The following is a 25838-nucleotide window of genomic DNA, read 5'->3' as shown; positions in this document are numbered from 1 at the left end:
TCCAGAGATGCTGCCTGACCTGCTGAGTTACTCCAGCATTTTGTGAATAAATACCTTCGATTTGTACCAGCGTCTGCAGTTATTTTCTTACACAAACCCTGGTGTTTGGACGTGTTTGGATCAACAAGTCCCCGCCCAGCGTGTGGTGAGTGTAGAGGGAACTGGGTTGACACGTTGGTTGGTTTTGTTTTGAGAGGTTGTGTGGGGTGTTGTGAAGAGTGTCATGCAGTTCCCCGCGCCCTGGCACATCGAGATGTCCCCTCTCCCCCCCAGCTCCAGCCCCAGCCCCAGCCCCAGCCCCAGCCCCGGCCCCAGCCCCAGCTCCGGCCTTCCCACGCCCTTTTACATCCAGGACATCCTGGGACGGGACGTTGGTGGGATCGGCTCCCGGTCCCGCTCCCGGTCCCGCCAGCTCCCCACCGCCTCTGCTCCGCCGCCAGCCCGCTACAGCGGTGCCTTGAACCCCGACACGGGTCCCGGGCACCCCGCCCTGTCCCCCTACCTGTGCAGGTCTCCGCTCCTCACCGACAGCCCGGCTCAAGGGCAACTCCGGCGACATCGCATCACACCTCTGGGACAAGGTGAGAGGGGGGAGGGTGAGGGAGGGGGGATGGAGAAGGAGGGGGGAAGAGGGGAGAGGCGGGGGAGATGAATCTGGGAGAGGGGAAAAGGGGGGGAGAGGGTGAGAGGAGACGGGGAGAGGGGAAGAGGGGAGGAGAGGGAGAGAGGGAGGGGGAGAGAGAGGGGAGAGGAGGAGGGAGAGAGGGAGAGGGAGAGGGGAGAGGGAGAAGGAGAGGGGAGAGGAGGGGGGAGATGAGGGAGAGAGGGAAGAGGGAGAGAGAGGGAGGAGGGGAAGGGGGGGAGAGGGAGGAGGGGAGAGAGGGAGGGAGGAGGGGAGAGAGGGAGGGAGGGGTGAGAGGAAAAGAGGGAGAGGGGGAGAGAGGAGGGGAGGGAGAGGGAGGGAAGGGGGAGAAGGGAAGAGGGAGGAGGAGGGAGCGTGGAGAGGGAGGAGGGGAGGAGGGGAGAGGGGAGGAAGGAAGGGAAGAGGGAGGAGGGGAAGGGGGAGAGGGAGGAAGGAAGGGGTGAGAGGAGGGGGAGAGAGGAGGGGGGAGAGAGGAGGGGAGATAGAGAGATGTTGACTTCTGCATATTAACGGTCAAACAAGGGAGAGAAAAGTTGTCTATTTTTAAACTGAACGCCTGTCACATTTCTTGTTCATATTGGCAGCAGATAGTTATAAGATGAGGGAGTCGTCATTGCCACAGAGCCAAACAGCCCCTTCGGCCCATCTCATCCATGTTGACCTTGGGTCCCATTTGCCTGCATTTGGCCCACATCCCTCTAAACCAGGGGCGTCAAACTCATTTTAGGTCACGGGCCGGAACGGGCAAAATGCGACTTTATGCGGGCCTGATCACGCCCACGTGCCCACGTGCCCACACGGCCAGAACCAGGGGCCACAGTTTAAGAATAAGGGGTAGGTTCACGAGGTTGATTCCCGGAATGGCGGGACTGTAATTATGGAGGGCACTGTAAGATCAACCCCTCATACTCTTGCACTCCATGGAATCGAGTCCTAGCCTGTCCAACCTCAAGCCCTCGAGTCCTGGCAAGATCTTGTGCTGAATTAAACCATTCGGTCCATCGAGACTGTTCCGTCATTCAAACATGGCTGATTTATCAAGGACCAGTCTCACCCCCGGCCACTCCCTCTTCTCCCCTCTCCCATCAGGCAAGAGGTACAGAAGTGTGAAAACGCACACCTCCAGATTCTGGGGCAGTTTCTTCCCAGCTGCTATCAGGCAACTGAACCATCCTACCACAACCAGAGAGCAGTGCTGAACTACTATCTACCTCATTGGTGACTATTGGACTACCTTTAATCAGATTTTACTGGACTTTAGTTTGCACTAAATGGTGTTCCCTTTATCCTGTATCTGTACACAGTGAATGGCTTGATTGTAATTGTGTATAGCCTTTCCACTGACTGGATAGCACGCTACAACGGCTTTTCACTGTACCTCGGTACATGTGAAAATAAACTAAACTGAACTAAATTATCTTTCCCTTTCAACCCCATTCTCCTGCCTTCTCCCCATAACCCCTGACACCCGTACTAATCAACAATCTGTAAATCCCCTCTTTATAAATACCCACTGACTTGGCCTCCACAGCCTTCTGTGGCAATGAGTTCCACAGATTCACCGCCCTCTGGCTGAAGAAATTCTTGCTCATCTCTTTCCTAAAGGTACGTCCTTTTACTCTGAGGCTATGCCCTCTGGTCCTAGACTCTCCCACTAGTGGAGACATCCTAGTGGGAGAGGGAACATCGTACTTTACTGGACTTTATCTTGTACTAAATGTTATTAAGTTTATCCTGTATTTGCACACTGGACGACTTGATTAGTTTAGTTTTAGTGTAAGAAAATAACTGCAGATGCTGGTACAAATTGAAGGTATTTATTCACAAAATGCTGGAGTAACTCAGCAGGTCAGGCAGCATCTCAGGAGAGAAGGAATGGGTGACGTTTCGGGTCGAGACCATTCTTCAGTTTTAGTTTAGTTTAGTTTCGAGGTACAGCACGGAAACAGGCCCTTCGGCCCACCGGGTCCGCGCCGACCAGCGATCCCCGCACACTAACACTATCCTACACCCACTAGGGACAATTTCTACATTTCCCAAGCCAAATAACCTACAAACCTGCACGTCTTTAGAGTGTGGGAGGAAACCGAAGATCTCGGAGAAAACCCAGGCAGGTCAACGTACGGGGAGAACGTACAAACTCCGTACAGACAGCGCCCGTAGTCGGGATGGAACCCGGGTCTCCGGCGCTGCATTCGCTGTAAGGCAGCAACTCTACCGCCCTAAACACCTATAGTCTTTCTGCTGACTGGAATGCACGCTACAAAATACTTTTCACTGTACCTCGGCACATGTGACAATAAACTAAACTAAACTAAACTTCGAGCGTCATAGAGTCATACAGTGTGGAAACAGGCCCTTCGACCCAACTTGCACACAACAGCAAACATGTCCCATCTACGCTAGTCTCACCTGCCTGTGTTTGGCCCATATCCCTCTAAACCTGTCCTATCCTGCCTAAATGCTTCTTCAAGGGCGAGATAGTCCCTGCCTCAACTACCACCTCCGGCAGCTCGTTCCATACACCCACCTCCCTCCTCCGTTGAACGTCTGTGTAATTGCTATCGTTGATAGAAACATAGAAAATAGGTGCAGGAGGAGGCCATTCGGCCCTTCGAGCCAGCACCGCCATTCATTGTGATCATGGCTGATCATCCACAATCAGTAACCCGTGCCTGCCTTCTCCCCATATCCCTTGATTCCACTAGCCCCTAGAGCTCTACCTAACTCTCTTTTAAATCCATCCAGTGAATTGGCCTCCACTACCTTCTGTGGCAGAGAATTCCACAAATTCACAACTCTCTGGGTGAAAACGTTTTTTTCTCATCTCATTTTTAAACGGCCTCCCCTTTATTCTTAGACTGTGGCCCCTGGTTCTGGACTCCCCCAACATTGGGAACATTTTTCCTGCATCTAGCTTGTCCAGTCCTTTCATCATTTTATACGTAATGTTATTTTCTGGTACGGTTGTATTAGCACCAATAGTTTTGACCACTTGCTTATCTCGAAAGCCGCTATGTTCCATCACAGTGCCTTTGTTTTGCTTTCAGAGCTAAATATTGCATTTCCTGTGTTATTTAGTTTAGTTTAGTTTCGAGATAAACTGGCAGCGCGTTCCAGGTCCCCACCACCCTCCAGACCACACCTGGAGTACTGTGTGCAGTTGTACAGGGCCCTAGTGAGACCACACCTGGAGTACTGTGTGCAGTTGTACAGGGCCCTAGTGAGACCACACCTGGAGTGCTGTGTGCAGTTGTACAGGGCCCTAGTGAGACCACACCTGGAGTACTGTGTGCAGTTGTACAGGGCCCTAGTGAGACCACACCTGGAGTACTGTGTGCAGTTGTACAGGGCCCTAGTGAGACCGCACCTGGAGTACTGTGTGCAGTTGTACAGGGCCCTAGCGAGACCGCACCTGGAGTACTGTGTGCAGTTGTACAGGGCCCTAGTGAGACCACACCTGGAGTACTGTGTGCAGTTGTACAGGGCCCTAGTGAGACCACACCTGGAGCACTGTGTGCAGTTGTACAGGGCCCTAGTGAGACCGCATCTGGAGTACTGTGTGCAGTTTTGGTCTCCAAATTTGAGGAAGGATATTCTTGCTATTGAGGGCGTGCAGCGTAGGTTTACTGGGTTAATTCCCGGAATGGCGGGACTGTCGTATGTTGAAAGACTGGAGCGACTGGGCTTGTATACACTGGAATTTAGAAGGATGAGAGGGGATCTTATCGAAACGTATAAGATTATTAATGGATTGGACACGTTAGAGGCAGGAAACATGTTCCCAATGTTGGGGGAGACCAGAACCAGGGGCCACAGTTTAAGAATAAGGGGTAGGCCATTTAGAACGGAGATGAGGAAAAACCTTTTCAGTCAGAGAGTTGTAAATCTGTGGAATTCTCTGCCTCAGAAGGCAGTGGAGGCCAATTCTCTGAATGCATTCAAGAGAGAGCTAGATAGAGCTCTTAAGGATAACGGAGTCAGGGGGTATGGGGAGAAGGCAGGAACGGAGTACTGATTGAGAATGATCAGCCATGATCACATTGAATGGTGGTGCTGGCTCGAAGGGCCGAATGGCCTCCTCCTGCACCTATTGTCTATTGTCTATTGTGAACTCTGGATGTATCAGAGTGAGGGTTATTTAGAACGGGTGATTCACAAAATCATGAGTTGCAGGAGCAGAATAAGGCCATTCGGCCCATCGAGCCCACTCCGCTATTCAATCATGGCTGATCTATCTCTCCCACGGTTGGCGTTACTCAGTTCTAAAATTTCCATTCTGTCACCGACGAAGGCCATCTGTGGAAGCAGAGCTGGGGTGGGAGGAAGGCAAATGCAACGCCAGCATTTATTTCGAGAGGACCAGAGTATAAACAACAGGGATGTAATGCTGAGGCTCTATAAGGCGCTGGTCAGGCTGCATGTGGAGCAATGTGAGCGGTGTTTGGGCCCCATATCTGAGGAAGGATGTGTTGGCTCTGGAGAGGGTCCAGAGGAGGTTTATGAGAATGATCCCAGGAATGAGTGGGTTAACCTATGATGAGCGCTTGACGGAACTGAGCCTGTACTCAGCTGGAGTTTAGAAGGATGGGGGGGGGGATGAGGGTTACATTTCATTCTTGCCAAATAGTGAATGGCTACGGAGAGGATGTTTCCACTAGTGGGAGAGTCTAGGACCAGAGGTCACGGCCTCAGAATTAAAGGACGTTCCTTTAGGAAGGAGACGAGGAGGAATTTCTTCAGTCAGAGGGTGGTGAATCTGTGGAAATCTTTGCCACGGAAGGCTGTGGAGGACGTCAGTGGATATTTTTGAGGCAGAGATAGATAGGTTCTTGATTAGTGCAGGTGTCAGGGGTTTTGAGGAGAAGGCAGGAGAATGGGGTTAGGAGGGAGAGATAGATCAGCCACGATTGAATAGTGGAGTAGACTCGATGGGCCGAAAGGCCTTATTCTGCTCCTAGAACTTATGAATGAATGAATAAGTTTATTGGCCAAGTATGTGCATATACAAGGAATGTGTTTATTTCACAAAATGCTGGAGTAACTCAGCAGGTCAGGCAGCATCTCAGGAGAGAAGGAATGGGTGACGTTTCGGGTCGAGACCCTTCTTCGGACTACAAGTAATGTGCCTTGGTGCTCCGCTCACAAATGACAACACAACCATACAGTTAACAATTAAGAATAAAGCATAAACACATCAAAGCAATAAGGATACAACATTACGGTCTAAACATGTGGGGGAAAATAAACCAGAGCAAAAAAGAGACTACAGACTTTGGTTATTGAGTAGAATTATCACTCGTGGAAAAAAGCTGTTTTTATGTCTGGCTGTGGCTGCTTTGACAATCCTGAGTCGTCTTCCAGAGGGAAGTGCTTCGAAGAGTTTGTGGCCAGGGTGAGAGGGCTCAGAGATGATCTTGCCCGCTTGCTTATGATTTTATGAATCATCCGTTCTAAATAACCCTCACTCTGGTACATCCAGAGTACACGGAGGGTGTTGGGGGCCTGGAACGCACTGCCAGGGGTGGTGGTCGAGGCAGATACGATAGTGATGTTTAAGAGACGTTTGGATAGGCACATAGATATGCTAGGTGTGGAGGGATATGGATTGACTTGGAGGGATTGAGTATTGAGGGGCGGCGGTAGAGTTGCTGCCTTACAGCGAATGCAGCGCCGGAGACGCAGGTTTGATCCTGACTACGGGCGCCGTCTGTACGGAGTTTGTACGTTCTCACCGTGACCTGCGTGGGTTTTCTCCGATTTCTTCGGTTTCCTCCCACACTCCAAAGACATGCAGGTTTGTAGGTCGGGGTGCCAACTATCTCACTCCCAAATAAAGGACAAGGACAAGGTGACGTCACTGCCCCGTGCCCCACGAGACTTCACCCAGCCAGCGGCCACGTGCTCCCGCTCCACCAATGGCGGCCGCCCGGGCCTCCGGACCTACACTGTCCAGGCCTACAGTGTCTGGTCCTGCAGTAGTCCCCGGGCCTACAGTGTCCGGGCCTATAGTGTCCGGGCCTACAGCGTCCGGGCCTACAGCGTCCGGGCCTACAGTGTCCGGGCCCACAGCGTCCGGGCCTACAGCGTCTGGGCCTACAGTGTCCGGGCCTACACTATCCAGACCTACAGCGGCTCCCAGGTCTACAGTGTTCAGACCTACACAGTCCGGGCCTACAGCATCCGGGCCTACAGCGTCCGGGCCTACAGCGTCCGGGCCTACAGAGTCCGGCCCTACAGCGTCCAGGCCTACAGCGTCCGGGCCTACAGAGTCCGGCCCTACAGCGTCCGGGCCTACAGCGTCCGGGCCTACAGCCACCGGGACTACAGCGTCCGGGCCTACAGTGTCCGGGCCTACAGTGTCCGGGCCTACAGAGTCTGGCCCTACAGTGTCCGGGCCTACCGGGCCTACAGAGTCCGGGCCTACGTCGCCTAATGGGAAATATAGAAATTGTAGAATAGTGGGTGTAGGATAGTGTTAATATGCGGGGATCGCTGATCACTGGTCGGCACGGACTCGGTGGGCCGAAGGGCCTGTTTCCGCGCAGTGTCTCTAAACTAAACTCAACTAAAGGTATGAAGTTAAGAAGGGCCTGTTTCTGTGGTGTGCAGATCTTGGACTATAGCGTTGCACCTTCCACTTGCCACCCCCTCCTACATCCAGTCCAAGCCCCAGACTGTGCTGCTTGGTTCCCCTTTCTGTCTAACCAGGGCGTCACAATATGACAGGATAACGTTCACACCCCCTTCTACCCTACCCCCCCCCCCCCCCCCCCCCCCCCTCGCTTTAGGCCCAGCGAACACCCTCCCCCAATTTTGTTGATGCGATTCGCAACGAGAGTAACTACAAAAAAAACGGAGCAGGACTTTTGCGAGATTGGCTTTGTTTTCTCTCGGGACTGTTTTTAGAAAGAAAGTAGCTTCTTGAGTATTCTTCCAGTTGATCGTGATTCTTGGACAACATCAGTCTGAAGAAGGGTCTCGACCCGAATCCTCACCCATTCCCTCTCTCCTGGCCTGCCTGAGTTACTCCAGCATTTTGTGATACTTTGAATAAAGATCGTATATATTTAAACATCGGGTTTTCAGCTTGCAGGAAGTGTTTGAACACGGGTAACGAGCTGCCAAGTGTTGGCAGGAACTTATCTCCTTGTTGCAGGCTAGTATATGGGCAATTATGGTAATCGGGTGTTGTTTGGGGCTATTGTGGTCAACTTAGAAAAGGGGAACTACTTTTGCAAACAGTGTTCAGAGTGTGGGGCAATTTGCAGATTGCTGTGATCTGACTTGACTTGGGAAATACACAAAGACCTGGAGTAACACAAAGCTGGGTGGCAGTGTGAACGGCAAAGAGGATGTTAGGAGGTTGCAGGGTGACTTGTGCAGATTGAGTGAGTGGGTAGATGCGTGGCAGATGCAGTATCATGTAGATAAATGTGAGGTTATCCACTTTGGCAGCAAAAATAAGGAGGCTGGTTATTATCTCAATTGTGTCAGATTAGGTAAAGGGGAAGTGCAACGAGACCTGGGTGTCCTTGTACACCAGTCACTGGAAGTAAGCGTGCAGGTATAGCAGGCAGTGAAGCAAGCCAAAGGCATGTTGGCCTTCATAACAAGAGGAGTTGAGTCTTGGAGCAAAGAGGTCCTTCTGCAGTTGTACAGTGCACACTGCACCCGGAGTTGTAGACCGCACCCGGAGTATTGTGTGCACGTTTGGTCTCCAAATTTGAGGAAGGACATTCTTGCTATTGAGGGAGTGCAGCGTAGGTTCACCAGGTTAATCCCTGGGACGGCGGGACTGTCATATGAGGAAAGATTGGAAAGACTGGGCCTGTATTCACTGAAGTGTAGAAGGATGAGAGGGGATCTTATAGAGACGTATAAAATTATAAAAGGACTGAACAAGCTCGATGCAGGAAAAATGTTCCCAATGTTGGGGGAGTCCAGAACCAGGGGCCACAATCTAAGAATAAAGGGGAGGCCATTTAAAACTGAGGTGAGAAGAAAATTTTCACCCAGAGAGTTGTGAATTTGTGGAATTCTCTGCCACAGAAGGCAGTGGAGGCAAATTCAATGGATGAATTTAAAAGAGAGTTAGATAGATCTCTAGGGGCTAGTGGAATCAAGGGATATGGGGAGAAGGCAGGAACGGGTTACTGATTGTGGATGATCAGCCATGATCACAATGCATGGCGGTGCTGGCTCAAAGGGCCAAGTGGCCTCCTCCTGCACCTATTGTTTATGTCTCTATGTTTGTCCAATTCCCGCAGGCAGGGCGTATTTCTGGAACCCGTTCTCATCGCGCGCCTTATACAAGAGGAAAGGTGGCCAGGTGAGGTTTTCCACCAACCAGACCCTCGAGCTGATGAAGGTGTTTGGGAAGCAAAAGTACCTCACGCCCCCCGAGAGGATGCGGCTGGGCAGAGGCCTACAGCTCAGTGAGAGGCAGGTGAGTGAGTGAGGGGTGGGGGGGAGTCGAGGGGGGAGACGAGGGGGGGAATGGATAGGGTTGCCAACTGTCCCGTTTTAGCCGGGACATCACGTATTTTGGGCTAAATTGGTTTGTCCCGTACGGGACCGCCCTTGTCCCGTATTAGGCCCGGACGGCGCTGTAGGCCCGGTTGCTGTAGGACGCATACACTGTAGGCCCGGACACTGTAGGCCCGGACACTGTAGGCCCGGACACTGTAGGCCCGGACACTGTAGGCCCGGACACTGTAGGCCCGGACGGCGCTGTAGGCCCGGACGCTGTAGGCCCGGACGCTGTAGGCCCGGACACTGTAGGCCCGGACACTGTAGGCCCCAGACACTGTAGGCCCGGACACTGTAGGCCCGAACACTTTAGGCCCGGACACTGTAGCACGGGGGCCGCTGTAGGCCCGGACAGTGTAGGCCCGGAGGCCCGAGCGCCACCTAACGGAGGTTGTGTAGCAACCCGCCTCTCGGCCCGGGTGACCGCCATTGGTGGAGCGGGAGCACATGCCCGCTGGCTGGGTGAGGTCACGTGGGGCGCGGGGTGGTGACGTCACCTTGTCCCTTATTTGGGAGTGAGTGAGGAAGTTGGCAAACCTAGGTGGGGGGAAGACGAGGGAGGGAATGGGGGGGTAAAACAAAGGGGGTGGGGATGACAGTGGGGGGGGAATGCGGGGGGTACGACAAGGGGGGTGGGGATGAGGGGGGGGGAGACGAGGGGAGGGGGGGAGGGGAATGCCCATGAATCTACCGAGCCAGTCGGGTAACAATGATCATGTTAGTACAGGAGAAAGACAAGGAAAAAATTAGGACTTAGTTTGGTTTAGTTTAGCTTAGTTTAATTTAGTTTGGTTTTAGCTTAGCTTGGCTTAGCTTTGCTTGGTTTAGATCTCTGGAGAAAATTGATAGGTCATGTTTTGGGTTGGGACTTTTCTTCAGACCCGAAACATCACCCATCCTGTATCTCCACAGATGCTGCCTGACCCGCTGAGTTACTCCAGCACTCTGTGAAACGTCACCTATCCATGTTCTCCACAGATGCTGCCTGACCCGCTGAGTTACTCCAGCACTCTGTGAAACGTCACCTATCCATGTTCTCCAGAGATGCTGCCTGACCCGCTGAGTTACTCCAGCACTCTGTGAAACGTCACCTATCCGTGTTCTCCAGAGATGCTGCCTGACCCGCTGAGTCATAGAGTCATAGATTGATACAAAATGGAAACAGGCCCTTCAGCCCAACTCGCCCACACCGGCCAACAAGGTCCCAGTTATAATAGTCCCACTTGCCTTTTCTTGGTCCATATCCCTCCAAACCTGTCCTATCCATGTACCTGTCCAACTGTTTCTTAAACGTTGGGATAACCCCAGCCTCAACTACCTCCTCTGGCAGTTTATTCCATACACCCACCACCCTCTGTCTGAGAAAGTTACCCTTCGGATTCCTATTAAATCTTTTCCCCTTCACCTTGAACCTATGTCCTCTGGTCTTCGATTCCCCTACTCTGGGCAAGAGACTCTGTGCATCCACCCGATCTATTCCTCTCATGAAGATCCCAAAACATCATATGGTGCCTAAAATTGCTCACAATACTCCAAAAAGATCCCACACAAGAGATTAGTGTGAGAAATTAGAGCACGTGGTAGTGGGGGTAGGGTATTGACATTGTATAGAGAACTATTCACAAAATGCTGGAGTAACTCAGCAGGTCAGGCAGCATCTCGGGAGAGAAGGAATGGGTGACGTTTCGGGTCGAGACCCTTCTTCCTTTTTTTGGTGGAGTCCAGGTAGGTGAAGAATCGAGTGTTGAGGGCATGGATCCGACGTAGGATGAAGTATAGTTGGGGCCCGTTGCAGGTGTGGGTTAGTGAGGCCCGGAGCTGTGGGAGAGTCAGAGAGAGGGCCTGCTGGTGCCTGCGCATCCCAGCCAGGGTACAACGCAGGGCACGGAACAAAAACTGTTCAGAGAAGTGGCAGATGGTCTGTTGGAGACGGTAGTCCGGATTGGGTCCGAATTGGGAGGTCTGGAAACGGAGCTGGAAACCACGAGGCAGAAGATGGAGATGCAGGCAAGTCCCAAGGAAGCAGATGTGGCTGTGGTAGCGAGTCTGGGTCAAAATGTGGTCGTAGAGTAGGAGGGCAGGAGAAATCACAGAGGGGGAGCAGCGAGAGAGCATGTTGCTAAACTCTCGTCGAAGAGAGGAGGAGAACTTCTTCAAAGTGGACATACCTCGAAGAGAAATCGCAGTGGAGCAACCAGTAGTATAAGAAAATAACTGCAGATGCTGGTACAAATCGATTTATTCACAAAATGCTGGAGTAACTCAGCAGGTCAGGAAGCATCTCGGGAGAGAAGGAATGGGTGATGTTTCAGGTCGAGACCCTTCTTGTATAGAGAATAATTGTATAATTGTATAGAGAACTGGTTGGCAGATAGGAAGTAAAGAGTAGGAATTAATGGGTCCTTTTCAGAATGGCAGGCAGTGACTAGTGGGGTGCCGCAAGGCTCGGTGCTGGGACCCCAGTTATTTACAATATATATTAACGATTTAGACGAAGGAATTAAACGTAACATCTCTAAGTTTGCGGATGACACAAAGCTGGGTGGCAGTGTGAGCTGTGAGGAGGATGCTATGAGGTTGCAGGGTGACTTGGACAGGTTGTGTGAGTGGGCGGATGCATGGCAGATGCAGTATAATGTGGATAAATGTGAGGTTATCCACTTTGGTGGCAAGAACAGGAAGGCAGATTATTATCTGAATGGTGTCAGATTAAGAAAAGGGGAGGTGCAACGAGACCTGGGTGTGCTTGTACATCAGTCACTGAAAGTAAACATGCAGGTACAGCAGGCAGTGAAGAAAGTTAATGGCATGTTGGCCTTCGTTGCGAGAGGATTTGAATATAGGAGGTCCTACTGCAGTTGTACAGGGCCCTGGTGAGACCACACCTGGAGTATTGTGTGCAGTTTTGGTCTCTAAATTTGAGGAAGAACATTCTTGCTATTGAGGGAGTGCAGCGTAGGTTCACCAGGTTAATTCCTGGGATGGTGGGGCTGATATATGATGAAAGAATGGATCGACTGGGCTTGTTTTCACTGGAATTTAGAAGGATGAGAGGGGATCTTATAGAATCATGTAAAATTCTTAAGGGATTGGACAGGCTAGATGCAGGAAACATGTTCCCGATGTTGGGGGAGTCCAGAACCAGGGGCCACACAGTTGAAGAATAAGGGATAGGCCATTTAGGACTGAGATGAGGAAAAACCTCTTCACCCAGAGAGTCGTGAATCTGTGGAATTCTCTGCCACAGAAGGCAGCGGAGGCCAATTCACTGGATGTTTTCAAGAGAGTGTTAGATTGAGCCCTTAGGAATCAGCCAAGATCATATTGAATGGCGGCGCTGGCTCGAAGGGCCAAATGGCCTACTCCTGCACCTTTTTTCTCTGTTTTTTAATGCTTCACTTCTTCCCTTCCTCTGCAGGTGAAGACTTGGTTCCAGAACAGAAGGGCAAAGTGGCAGAGAATGAAGCAGGTACGCGGATTGTTCAACTTTCTCACTTCTCTGCAACTCTGTAACTCTGCAGAGAAGACGGGATAACGAGAATCACGAGTGTTTGATTGTCCCCGATCCTGAAACGGAACAATTAGTGAAAAGGTACAGTGAAAAGCTTTTTGGTCACTTTAGTTTAGAGAAACATGGCGGAAACAGGTCCTTTCGGCCCACCGGGTCCGCGCCGCCCAGCGATCCCCGCACATTAACACTATCCTACACACACTGGGGACACTTTTTACATTTACACCAAGCCAATTAACCTACAAACCCTGCACGTCTTTGGAGTGTGGGAAGAAACCGAAGATCTCGGAGAAAACCCACGCAGGTCATGGGGAGAACGTTCAAACTCCGTACAGACAGCGCCCGTAGTCAGGATCGAAACCGAGTCTCCGGCGCTGCATTCGCTGTGAGGCAACAACTCTACCGCTGCGCCACCGTGCCAACGGAAAGACTATACATGATTATAATCGAGGCGTTCGCAGTGTACAGATGCATGATAAGGGAATAACGTTTAGTGCAAGGTAAAGCCAGCAAAGTCTGATCAAAGATAGTCCGAGGGTCACCAATGAGGTAGATTGTAGTTCAGCACTGCTCTCTGGTTTCTTCCTGATAACAGCCAGGAAGAAACTGTCCCTGAATCTGGAGGTGTGCGTTTTCACACTTAGACAATAGACAATAGACAATAGACAATAGGTGCAGGAGGAGGGCCATTCAGCCCTTCGAGCCAGCACCGCCATTCAATGCGATCATGGCTGATCACTCTCAATCAGTACCCCGTTCCTGCCTTCTCCCCATACCCCCTCACTCTGCTATCCTTAAGAGCTCTATCCAGCTCTCTCTTGAAAGCATCCAACGAACTGGCCTCCACTGCCTTCTGAGGCAGAGAATTCCACACCTTCACCACTCTCTGACTGAAAAAGTTCTTCCTCATCTCCGTTCTAAATGGCCTACCCCTTATTCTTAAACTGTGGCCCCTTGTTCTGGACTCCCCCAACATTGGGAACATGTTTCCTGCCTCTAATGTGTCCAATCCCCTAATTATCTTATATGTTTCAATAAGATCCCCCTCATCCTTCTAAATTCCAGTGTATACAAGCCTAATTGCTCCAGCCTTTCAACATACGACAGTCCCGCCATTCCGGGAATTAACCTAGTGAACCTACGCTGCACGCCCTCAATAGCAAGAATATCCTTCCTCAAATTTGGAGACCAAAACTGCACACAGTACTCCAGGTGCGGTCTCACCAGGGCCCGGTACAACTGTAGAAGGACCTCTTTGCTCCTATACTCAACTCCTCTCGTTATGAAGGCCAACATTCCATTGGCTTTCTTCACTGCCTGCTGTACCTGCATGCTTCCTTTCAGTGACTGATGCACTAGGACACCCAGATCTCGTTGAACATCCCCTCTTCCTAACTTGACACCATTCAGATAATAATCTGCCTTTCTATTCTTACTTCCAAAGTGAATAACCTCACACTTATCTACATTAAACTGCATCTGCCATGTATCCGCCCACTCACACAACCTGTCCAAGTCACCCTGCAGCCTTATTGCATCTTCCTCACAATTCGCACTACCCCCCAGCTTAGTATCATCTGCAAATTTGCTAATGGTACTTTTAATCCCTTCATCTAAGTCATTAATGTATATCGTCAATAGCTGGGGTCCCAGCACCGAACCTTGCGGTACCCCACTGGTCACTGCCTGCCATTCCGAAAGGGACCCATTTATCCCCACTCTTTGCTTTCTGTCTGTCAACCAATTTTCTATCCATGTCAGTACCCTACCCCCAATACCATGTGCTCTAATTTTGCCCACTAATCTCCTATGTGGGACCTTGTCGAAGGCTTTCTGAAAGTCGAGGTACACCACATCCACTGACTCTCCCCTGTTTCCGCGCTGTGTATCTCTAAAGTCTAGAAGTCTACAGACGATAGTAGAAGTGTGCGGAACCATCCTTGCAGTGCACACAATATTTCCCATCAGGCAAGAGGTGCTGCCTTCTCCCCATACCCCCTGATTCCTCTATCCTTCAGAGCTCTACCTAGCTCTCTCTTGAATGCATTCAGAGACTTGGCCTCCACTGCCTTCTGAGGCAGAGAATTCCACAGATTTACAACTCTCTGACTGAAAAGGTTTTTCCTCATCTCCGTTCTAAATGGCCTACCCCTTATTCTTAAACTGTGGCCCCTGGTTCTGGACTCCCCCAACATTGGGAACATGTTTCCTGCCTCTAACGTGTCCAACCCCTTAATAATCTTATACGTTTCGATAAGATCCCCTCTCATCCTTCTAAAATCCAGTGTATACAAGCCTAGTCGCTCCAGTCTTTCAACATACGACAGTCCCGCCATTGCGGGAATTAACCTAGTAAACCTACGCTGCACGCCCTCAATAGCAAGAATATCCTTCCTCAAATTTGGAGACCAAAACTGCACACAGTACTCCAGGTGCGGTCTCACTAAGGCCCTGTACAACTGCAGAAGGACCTCTTTGCTCCTATACTCAACTCCTCTCGTTATGAAGGCCAACATTCCATTGGCTTTCTTCACTGCCTGCTTCCAACCTCCTCCCCAGACCATCTGCCCTCCACGGCCTCCTGCCCTATCGTTCCCTAGCCCCGCACTGCCCGCTTCCACCTCCACCCCCCAAACAACTTGTTAGAAAGTACAACGCCACCCAAGACCGCAAGAAATTGCAGCGAATTGTGGACGCAGCCCAGAACATCGGACAAACCAACCTCCCTTCCATTGACTCCATCTACACCTCACGCTGCCTCGGCAAGGCCAGCAGCATCATCAAGGACCAGTCTCACCCCGGCCACTCCCTCTTCTCCCCTCTCCCATCAGGCAAGAGGTCCAGAAGTGTGAAAACGCACACCTCCAGATTCAGGGACAGTTTCTTCTGTTATCAGGCAACTGAACCATCCTCTCACCAACGAGAGAGCGGTCCTCACATACCCCCTTGGAGACCCTCAGGCTACCATTAATCGGAGTTTACTAGAGTTTATCTTGCACTAAATGTTATTCCCTTTATCCTCTATCTGTACGAGGATGTTGCCAGGACTAGAGGGTGTGAGCTATAGGGAGAGGTTGAGCAGGCTGGGTCTCTATTCCATGGAGCGCAGGAGGATGAGGGGAGATCTTATAGAGGTGTACAAAATCATGAGAGGAATAGATGCACAGTCTTTTACCCAGAGTAGGGGAATCAAGGACCAGAGGACACAGGTTCAAGGTGAAGGGGGAAAGATTTAATAGGAATCTGAGGGGTAGCTTTTTCACACAGAGGGTGGTGGGTGTATGGAACAAGCTGCCAGAGGAGGTAGTTGAGGCTGGGACTGCCCCATCGTTTAAGAAACAGTTGGACAGGTACATGGATACCAGTTAGCCTAACATCGGTAGTGGGGAAAATGCTGGAGTCAGTTATTAAAGATGTGATAGCATTACATTTGGAAAGTGGAGAAATCATCGGACAAAGTCAGCATGGATTTACCAAAGGCAAATCATGTCTGACGAATCTTATAGAATTTTTCGAGGATGTAACTAGTAGAGTGGATAAGGGAGAACCAGTCGATGTGTTATATCTGGACTTTCAGAAGGCCTTCGACAAGGTCCCACATAGGAGATTGGTGTACAAACTTAAAGCACACGGTATTGAGGGTTCAGTGTTGAGGTGGATAGAAAATTGGTTGGCGGACAGGAAGCAAAGAGTAGGAATAAACGGGTCCTTTTCGGAATGGCAGGCAGTGACTAGTGGGGTACCGCAAGGCTCAGTGCTGGGACCCCAGTTATTTACAGTGTATATTAATGATTTGGATGAGGGAATTGAATGCAACATCTCTAAGTCTGCGGATAACACGAAGCTGGGTGGCAGTGTTAGCTGCGAGGAGGATGCTAGGAGGCTGCAGAGTGACTTGGATAGATTAGGCGAGTGGGCAAATGCATGGCAGATGCAATATAATGTGGATAAATGTGAGGTTATCCACTTTGGCGGCAAGAACAGGAAAGCAGAGTATTACCTGAATGGTGACCGATTGGGAGAAGGGGAGATGCAACGTGACCTGGGTGTCATGGTGCACCAGTCATTGAAAGCAAGCGTGCAGGTGCAGCAGGCAGTGAAGAAAGCGAATGGTATGTTGGCATTCATAGCAAGAGGATTTGAGTTTAGGAGTAGGGAGGTTCTGCTGCAGTTGTACAGGGCCTTGGTGAGACCGCACCTGGAGTATTGTGTGCAGTTTTGGTCTCCTAACCTGAGGAAAGACGTTCTTGCCTTAGAGGGAGTACAGAGAAGGTTCACCAGATTGATCCCTGGGATGGCGGGACTTACATATGAGGAAAGACTAGATAGACTGGGCTTGTACTCGCTGGAATTTAGAAGACTGAGGGGGGATCTTATAGAAACATATAAAATTCTTAAGGGGTTGGAGAGGCTAGATGCGGGAAAATTGTTCCCGATGTTGGGGGAGTCCAGAACCAGGGGTCACAGCTTAAGGATAAGGGGGAAGTCTTTTAGGACCGAGATGAGAAAACATTTCTTCACACAGAGAGTGGTGAGTCTGTGGAATTCTCTGCCACAGAAGGTAGTTGAGGCCAGTTCATTGGCTATATTTAAGAGGGAGTTAGATGTGGCCCTTTTTGCTAAAGGGATCAGGGGGTACGGAGAGAAGGCAGGTACAGGCTACTGAGCTGAATGATCAGCCATGATCATATTGAATGGCGGTGCAGGCTCGAAGGGCCGAATGGCCTACTCCTGCACCTATTTTCTATGTTTCTATGTTTCTATGGATGGGACAGGTTTGAAGGGATATGGACCAAGTGCAGGCAAGTGGGACTAGTGTAGCAGGGACATTGTTGGGCCAGTGTGGGCGAGTTGGGCCGAAGGGCCTGTTTCCACACTGTATCACTCTATGAATAGTGTAGCTGGGACATTGTTGGGCTGGTGTGGGCGAGTTGGGCCGAAGGGCCTGCTTCCACACTGTATCACTCTGTGACTAGGGTAGCTGGGACATTGTTGGGCCGGTGTGGGCGAGTTGGGCCGAAGGGCCTGTTTCCACACTGTATCACTCTATGACCTCATGACTTCCCAACTCCTGATTGCTCCCAAACAGCCTTCATCAATTCTTCCTGTGTCGCAGGAGTTGCCCGAGGATGAGAAGTCCCAGTGGATCAAAGCTGGGCAGGAGGATCTCGCGAGAGCCGGGCTGGAGGTGAGATCACGAGAGGCGAAGGCAGACATTGTTGGGTCGGAGTTTCCCCCCCGTGACCCTGGTACTCCCAGGGGGGTCTGAGTGGCCAAGACCCGTCACGGCCAGTGGCGTGGAGGCGGGTGTGGATTTGCCAAGAGGAGGACTTGACGTCAGCACAGGATCGCCTGAAGAGATGGTCGGCACAACATCAATCACCCCGTCCTCACCGCCTGCCCTGAGAACAGGGCCCAAACACACTGTGTGTCTCTCCCTCAACCCCGTCTAAAATGTGAATGACAACAGTGTCACGGGTCCTAGAGTCTTCAGAAGATAACATAGCAGTATAACAGTATAACAGAACTTTATTGTCATTCGGTATAAATACCGAACAAAATTTCAGCAGTCACAAGACACAGCAAAAAAGAAAAGAACACAGGACACACGACCCCAACACCAACATCCATCACAGTGACTCCAAACACCCCCTCACTGTGATGGAAGGAAACAAAACTTCCACTCTCTTCCCCCCCGCGCCCACGGACAGGCAGCTCGACCCCTACCGAGGCAACCGACACGCACAGCCCCCGCAAGGGGATGGAAGGCCCCACGGCCGAGCCGCACCGGGCACTGAAACGTCCCGCGGCCGAGCCGCGCCGGCGATGTTAAGTCCAGTGGCCGAGCCGCGCCGGGCGATGGAAGGCACCGCGGCCGCTGCTAAGTCCCGCGGCCGAGTCGCACCGGACACTGAAACGTCCCGCGGCCAAGCCGCGCCGGCGATGTTAAGTCCAGCGGCCGAGCCGCACCGGGCACTGAAACGTCCCGCAGCCGAGCCGAGCCGCGCCGGCGATGTTAAGTCCCGCAGCCGAGCCGCACCGGGCGATGGAAGGCCCCGCGGCCGAGCCGCACCGAGCACTGAACCGTCCCGCGGCCATACCGGGCGATGGAAGGCCCCGCGGCCGAGCCGCGCCGGGCACTGTTAGGTCCCGCGGCCGAGCCGCGCCGGCGATGTTAAGTCCAGCGGCCGAGCTGGAAGGCCCCGCGAGCAATGGAAGGCCCCGCGGCCGAGCTGCGCCCCGGGGAAGAGACCTAATAAAAGAAAGGTTTCCCCCACCCCACCCCACACCACACCCCCACACCACACCCCCACACATACACAGCCAAAAACAGAAACAATCCCAACACCGACACACAAAAAAAAAAAAAAAAGACAAAGACTGCCAGAGAGCCGCAGCCGTTAGGCGCAGCCACACGTCATAAGTGTAAGAAAATAACTGCAGATGCTGGTAAAAATCGAAGGTATTTATTTCACAGTATTCCAGCATATACAAGTCCGAAGGGTCTTGACCCGAAACCTCACCCATTCCTTCTCTCCCGAGATGCTGCCTGACCTGCTGAGTTACTCCAGCATTTTGTGAATAAACCAGCATATACAAGCCTAGTCGCTCCAGTCTTTCAACATATGACAGTCCCGCCATTCCGGGAATTAACCTAGTAAACCTACGCTGCACGCCCTCAATAGCAAGGATGTCCTTCCTCAAATAGTTCTACATTTTTTGCATGAAATCAGAGTCTGGTGTGTAAGATAGCGTTAGTGTACGGGGTGATGGCTGGTCGGTGAGGACGATGTGGGCCGAGGGGCCTGTTTCTGCACTGTAACTGTGAAGAGTAAAGTGAAGTCTAAAGTCTAAACAATAGCTCAGTGAAATAAAAAAGCAGAACCGTTCTCTATTCGTGCAGGGCCGGTGGCAAGGGGGCAATAAGTTCATTGAGTGTTTGCACTCTGGTGAGTTTGCTGTGTGGCTACAAAGTTCACTGGTCCCAGTTGTAGTTCAGTTCAGTTGAGCTTGTTGTCTATGGTGTATGTTCTACGTTCTATTTTCTATGTTTATTTTAGTTTATTGTCACGTGTACTGAGGTCCAGTGAGAAGCTTTTGTTGCGGGCTATTCAGCCAGCGGAAAGACTATGCATGATTACAATCCAGCCGTCCACAGTGGACAGATTACGGGATAAAGGGAATAACGTTTAGTGCAAGGTAAAGTCCAGTCGAGATGGTCCAAGGATCTCCAATGAGGTAGAAGTGAGATCAGAACTGCTCTCCAGTTGATGAGAGGATGGTTCAGTTGCCTGATAACAGCCGGGAAGAAACTGCTCCTGAATGTTGTGTGCTGTGTGCAGTTTTGGTCTCCAAATTTGAGGAAGGATATTCTTGCTATTGAGGGCGTACAGCATAGGTTTACTAGGTTGATTATCGGGACGCATCACAGCACGGTTTGGGGAACAGCTCCATCCAACACCGCAAGAAACTGCAGAGAATTGTAGACGCAGCCCAGACCATCGCACAAACCAACCTCCCTTCCACCGACTCCATCTACACCTCATGCTGCCTCGGCAAGGCCAGTAGCATCATCAAGGACCAGTCTCACCCCAAGGACCAGTCTTCTCCCTTCTCCCATCAGACGCTCACGTCCAGATTCAATAGACAATAGACAATAGGTGCAGGAGTAGGCCATTCGGCCCTTCGAGCCAGCACCGCCATTCAATGTGATTATGGCTGATCATTCTCAATCAGTACTCCGTTCCTGCCTTCTCCCCATACCCCCTGACTCCGCTATCCTTAAGAGCTCTATCTAGCTCTCTCTTGAATGCATTCAGAGAATTGGCCTCCACTGCCTTCTGAGGCAGAGATTTCCACAGATTCACAACTCTCTGACTGAAAAAGTTTTTCCTCATCTCAGTTCTAAATGGCCTACCCCTTATTCTTAAAGTGTGGCCCCTTGTTCTGGACTCCCCCAACATTGGGAACATGTTTCCTGCCTCTAACTTGTCCAACCCCTTAATAATCTTATACGTTTCGATAAGATCCCCTCTCATCCTTCTAAATTCCAGTGTATAAAAGCTTAGTCGCTCCAGTCTTTCAACACATGACAGTCCCGCCATTCCGGGAATTAACCTAGTAAACCTACGCTGCACGCCCTCAATTGCAAGAATATCCTTCCTGAAATTTGGAGACCAAAACTGCACACAGTACTCCAGGTGCGGTCTCACTAGGGCCCGGTACAACTGCAGAAGGACCTCTTTGCTCCTATACTCAACTCCTCTTGTTATGAAGGCCAACATTCCATTGGCTTTCTTCACTGCCTGCTGTACCTGCACGCTTCCTTTCAGTGACAGGACGGTCGGTGTGGGAATGGGAACTGAACACATGTGCGGAGTGATGTGTCTCAGGTCGCTGCAAGGGGCTGACGTGGACAACACAATAACCAGCGCTGCCGTGTGAACAAAGATGCAAATCTCGAGCCAGAGGCTGGCTTCAACACAGCAGCAGCAAATGAAGGCATGGAATAAAGGTTGCAAAACTGGAAAAGGTGCATTATATATATATATATATATATATATATATATATCTACATATAAATGTAGCGGCACGGTAGCGCAGCGGTAGAGTTGCTGCTTGACAGCGAATGCAGCGCCGGAGACTCAGGTTCGATCCTGACTACGGGTGCTGCACTGTAAGGAGTTTGTACGTTCTCCCCGTGACCTGCGTGGGTTTTCTCCGAGATCTTCGGTTTCCTCCCACACTCCAAAGACGTACAGGTATGTAGGTTAATTGGCTGGGTAAATGTAAAAATTGTCCCTAGTGGGTGTAGGATAGTGTTAATGTACGGGGATCGCTGGGCGGCACGGACTTGGAGGGCCGAAAAGGCCTGTTTCCGGCTGTATATATATGATATGATATGATATGAATATACAAAGGATGTTACCAGGATTTTAGACACAGAATGCTGGAGTAACTCAGCGGGACAGGCAGCATCTCTGGAGAGAAGGTTGAGACCCATCACGACCCGAAGCGTCACCCATTCCTTCTCTCCAGAGATGCTGCCTGTCCTGCTGAGTTACTCCAGCATTTGGTGTCTCCATCTTTGGTGTAAGCCGGCATCTGCAGGGGTTTTTAGTTTAGTTTAGTTTTGTTTAGCTTGGTTTAGTTTAGAGAGGAGAAAGTATTAATAAGAACCTGAAGGGGCAACTTTTGGACAGGTACAGGGACAATAGACAATAGACAATAGGTGCAGGAGTAGGCCATTCAGCCCTTCGAGCCAGCACCGCCATTCAATGCGATCATGGCTGATCACTCAATCAGTACCCCGTTCCTGCCTTCTCCCCATACCCCCTCACTCCGCTATCCTCAAGAGCTCTATCCAGCTCTCTCTTGAAAGCATCCAACGAACTGGCCTCCACTGCCTTCTGAGGCAGAGAATTCCACACCTTCACCACCCTCTGACTGAAAAAGTTCTTCCTCATCTCCGTTCTAAATGGCCTACCCCTTATTCTCAAACTGTGGCCCCTTGTTCTGGACTCCCCTAACATTGGGAACATGTTATCTGCCTCTAATGTGTCCAATCCCCTAATTATCTTATATGTTTCAATAAGATCCCCCCTCATCCTTCTAAATTCCAGTGTATACAAGCCCAATCGCTCCAGCCTTTCAACATACGACAGTCCCGCCATTCCGGGAATTAACCTAGTGAACCTACGCTGCACGCCCTCCATAGCAAGAATATCCTTCCTCAAATTTGGAGACCAAAACTGCACACAGTACTCCAGGTGCGGTCTCACCAGGGCCCGGTACAACTGTAGAAGGACCTCTTTGCTCCTATACTCAACTCCTCTTGTTACGAAGGCCAACATTCCATTGGCTTTCTTCACTGCCTGCTGTACCTGCATGCTTCCTTTCATTGACTGATGCACTAGGACACCCAGATCTCGTTGAACTCCCCCTCCTCCTAACTTGACACCATTCAGATAATAATCTGCCTTTCTATTCTTACTTCCAAAGTGAATAACCTCACACTTATCTACATTAAACTGCATCTGCCATGTATCCGCCCACTCACACAACCTGTCCAAGTCACCCTGCAGCCTTATTGCATCTTCCTCACAATTCACACTACCCCCCAACTTAGTATCATCTGCAAATTTGCTAATGGTACTTTTAATCCCTTCGTCTAAGTCATTAATGTATATCGTAAATAGCTGGGGTCCCAGCACCGAACCTTGCGGTACCCCACTGGTCACTGCCTGCCATTCCGAAAGGGACCCATTTATCCCCACTCTTTGCTTTCTGTCTGTCAACCAATTTTCTATCCATGTCAGTACCCTACCCCCAATACCATGTGCCCTAATTTTGCCCACTAATCTCCTATGTGGGACCATGTCGAAGGCTTTCTGAAAGTCGAGGTACACCACATCCACTGACTCTCCCTTGTCAATTTTCCTAGTTACATCCTCAAAAAATTCCAGTAGATTTGTCAAGCATGATTTCCCCTTCGTAAATCCATGCTGACTCGGAATGATCCCGTTACTGCTATCCAAATGCTCAGCAATTTCGTCTTTTATAATTGACTCCAGCATCTTCCCCACCACTGATGTCAGACTAACTGGTCTATAATTCCCCGTTTTCTCTCTCCCTCCTTTCTTAAAAAGTGGGATAACATTTGCTATCCTCCAATCCACAGGAACTGATCCTGAATTTATAGAACATTGAAAAATGATCTCCAATGCTTCCACTATTTCTAGAGCCACCTCCTTAAGTACTCTGGGATGCAGACCATCAGGCCCTGGGGATTTATCAGCCTTCAGTCCCATCAGTCTACCCAAAACCATTTCCTGCCTAATGTGGATTTCCTTCAGTTCCTCCATCACCCTAGGTTCTCCGGCCCCTAGAACATTTGGGAGATTGTGTGTATCTTCCTCAGTGAAGACAGATCCAAAGTAACGGTTTAACTCGTCTGCCATTTCTTTGTTCCCCATAATAAATTCCCCTGCTTCTGTCTTCAAGGGACCCACATTTGCCGTGACTATTTTTTTCCTCTTCACGTACCTAAAAAAACTTTTGCTATCCTCCTTTATATTATTGGCTAGTTTACCCTCGTACCTCATCTTTTCTCCCCGTATTGCCTTTTTAGTTAACTTTTGTTGCTCTTTAAAAGAGTCCCAATCCTCTGTCTTCCCACTCTTCTTTGCTATGTTATACTTCCTCTCCTTAATTTTTATGCTGTCCCTGACTTCCCTCGTCAGCCACAGGTGTCTCTTACTCCCCTTAGAGTCTTTCCACCTCTTTGGAATAAATTGATCCTGCAACCTCTGCATTATTCCCAGGAATACCTGCCATTGCTGTTCTACCGTCTTCCCTGCTAGGGCCTCCTTCCAATCAATTTTGGCCAGCTCCCGCCTCATGCCTCTGTAATCCCCTTTGCTATACTGTAATACCGACACTTCCGATTTTCCCTTCTGCCTTTCCATTTGCAGAGTAAAACTTATCATGTTGTGATCACTGCCTCCTAATGGCTCTTTTACCTCTAGTCCCCTTATCAGATCAGGATCATTACACAACACTAAATCCAGAATTGCCTTCTCCCTGGTAGGCTCCAGTACAAGCTGTTCTAAGAATCCATCTCGAAGGCACTCTACAAACTCTCTTTCCTGGGGGTCCATTTCCAACCTGATTTTCCCAGTCTACCTGCATGTTGAAATCTCCCATAACCACAGTAGCATTACATTTTTGACACGCCAATTTTATCTCCTGATTCAACTTGCACCCTATGTCGAGGCTACTGTTTGGGGGCCTATAGATAACTCCCATTAGGGTCTTTTTACCCTTACAATTTCTCATTTCTATCCATACTGATTCAACATCTCCTGATTCTATGTCACCCCCTTGCAAGGGAATGAATATCATTCCTTACCATCAGAGCAACCCCACCCCCTCTGCCCACCTGTCTGTCTTTTCTATACGTTGTGTACCCCTGGATATTCAGTTCCCAGCCCTGGTCCTCTTGTAACCATGTCTCAGTGATCCCCTACAACATCATACTTGCCCATGACTAACTGAGCCTCAAGCTCATCCACTTTATTTTTTATACTACGCGCATTTAAGTACAACACTTTAACTTCTGTATTTACCTCCTCTCTCACATCGTTCACAATTGGCCCTGCCCTTAATTTCTTTTCCGCTCTAGAACTTCTGTTCCCATTCTTCCGAGAGTCTTTTGCAATATCTCCTGTATTCCCTTTTACCTCATCTTCATATTCACAATTTGTTAACCCCTCCCCCCCACTACTTAGTTTAAAGCCACAGGTGTCACACTAGCAAACCTGCCTGCCAGAATGTTTGTCCCCCTGCTGTTAAGATGCAACCCGTCCCTTTTGTACAAGTCACCCCTAGCCCAGAAGAGATCCCAGTGGTCCAGAAATCGAAATCAGGGGAGGTTTAGAGGGATATGGGCCAAAGGTGTAGATGGGGCACCTTGGTCAGGGTGGGCAAGTTGGGCCGAAGGGCCTGTTTCCATGCTGCATGACTCTATGACTCTATTCAATGATCACATTGAAGGGTGGTGCTGGCTCGAAGGGCCACATGGCCTACTCCTGCACCTATTGTCTATTTGGACAGGTTCATTGATAGGATAGGTTTAGAAGGATATGGGGCCAAATGCGGGTAGGTGGGACTAGTGTAGATAGGACATGGTATGAAACATAGAAAATAGGTGCAGGAGGAGGCCATTTGGACCTTCGAGCCAGCACCGCCATTCATTGTGGTCATGGCTGATCATCCACAATCAGTAACCCGTGCCTGCCTTCTCCCCATATCGCTTGATTCCACTAGCCCCTAGAGCTCTATCTAACTCTCTTTTAAATCCATCCAGTGAATTAGCCTCCACTACCCTCTGTGGCAGAGAATTCCACAAATTCACAATTCTCTGGGTGAAAAAGTTTCTTCTCAACTCAGTTTTAAATGGCCTCTCCTTTATTCTGAGACTGCGTGGCCCCTGGTTCTGGACTCCCCCAACATTGGGAACGTTTTTTCTGCATCTAGCTTGTCCAGTCCTTTTACAATTTTATACGTCGCAATAAAATTATAAATAGTTTGGTATTTTATGGTACTTTATTTGTACCAAGGTAAAATGAAATTCATTTTGGAATAGTTCAG

General features: G+C 50.1%; 1 protein-coding gene across 1 annotated transcript; it reads left to right on the top strand.

Annotated features, from left to right (window-relative positions):
- Nucleotides 1–223: 223 nt before the first annotated feature.
- LOC144598317 (hematopoietically-expressed homeobox protein hhex-like) lies at nucleotides 224–18892 on the top strand. The gene is made up of 4 exons (XM_078408307.1): nucleotides 224–581; nucleotides 8914–9092; nucleotides 12594–12644; nucleotides 17776–18892. Exons 1-4 carry the CDS (start codon nucleotides 224–226, stop codon nucleotides 17953–17955), a joined length of 768 nt encoding a protein of 255 aa, XP_078264433.1. The 3' UTR covers nucleotides 17956–18892.
- The last annotated feature ends 6946 nt before the right edge of the window (nucleotides 18893–25838 follow it).

Source organism: Rhinoraja longicauda, chromosome 1 (genome assembly GCF_053455715.1).
Source record: "Rhinoraja longicauda isolate Sanriku21f chromosome 1, sRhiLon1.1, whole genome shotgun sequence".
NCBI lineage: Eukaryota > Metazoa > Chordata > Chondrichthyes > Rajiformes > Arhynchobatidae > Rhinoraja > Rhinoraja longicauda.
Note: the sequence above shows the minus strand (reverse complement) of the source record. Positions and strands in the feature narration are given on the sequence as shown.

Bases quoted from the DNA above. Each gene is read 5' to 3' on its own strand.
- LOC144598317 (XM_078408307.1), top strand. From the start codon at position 224: ATGCAGTTCCCCGCGCCCTGGCACATCGAGATGTCCCCTCTCCCCCCC. The intron at 9,093-12,593 runs GTGAGTGAGTGA...CTTCCTCTGCAG, and splicing joins TACAGCTCAGTGAGAGGCAG to GTGAAGACTTGGTTCCAGAA. The intron at 12,645-17,775 runs GTACGCGGATTG...GCTCCCAAACAG, and splicing joins AGTGGCAGAGAATGAAGCAG to CCTTCATCAATTCTTCCTGT.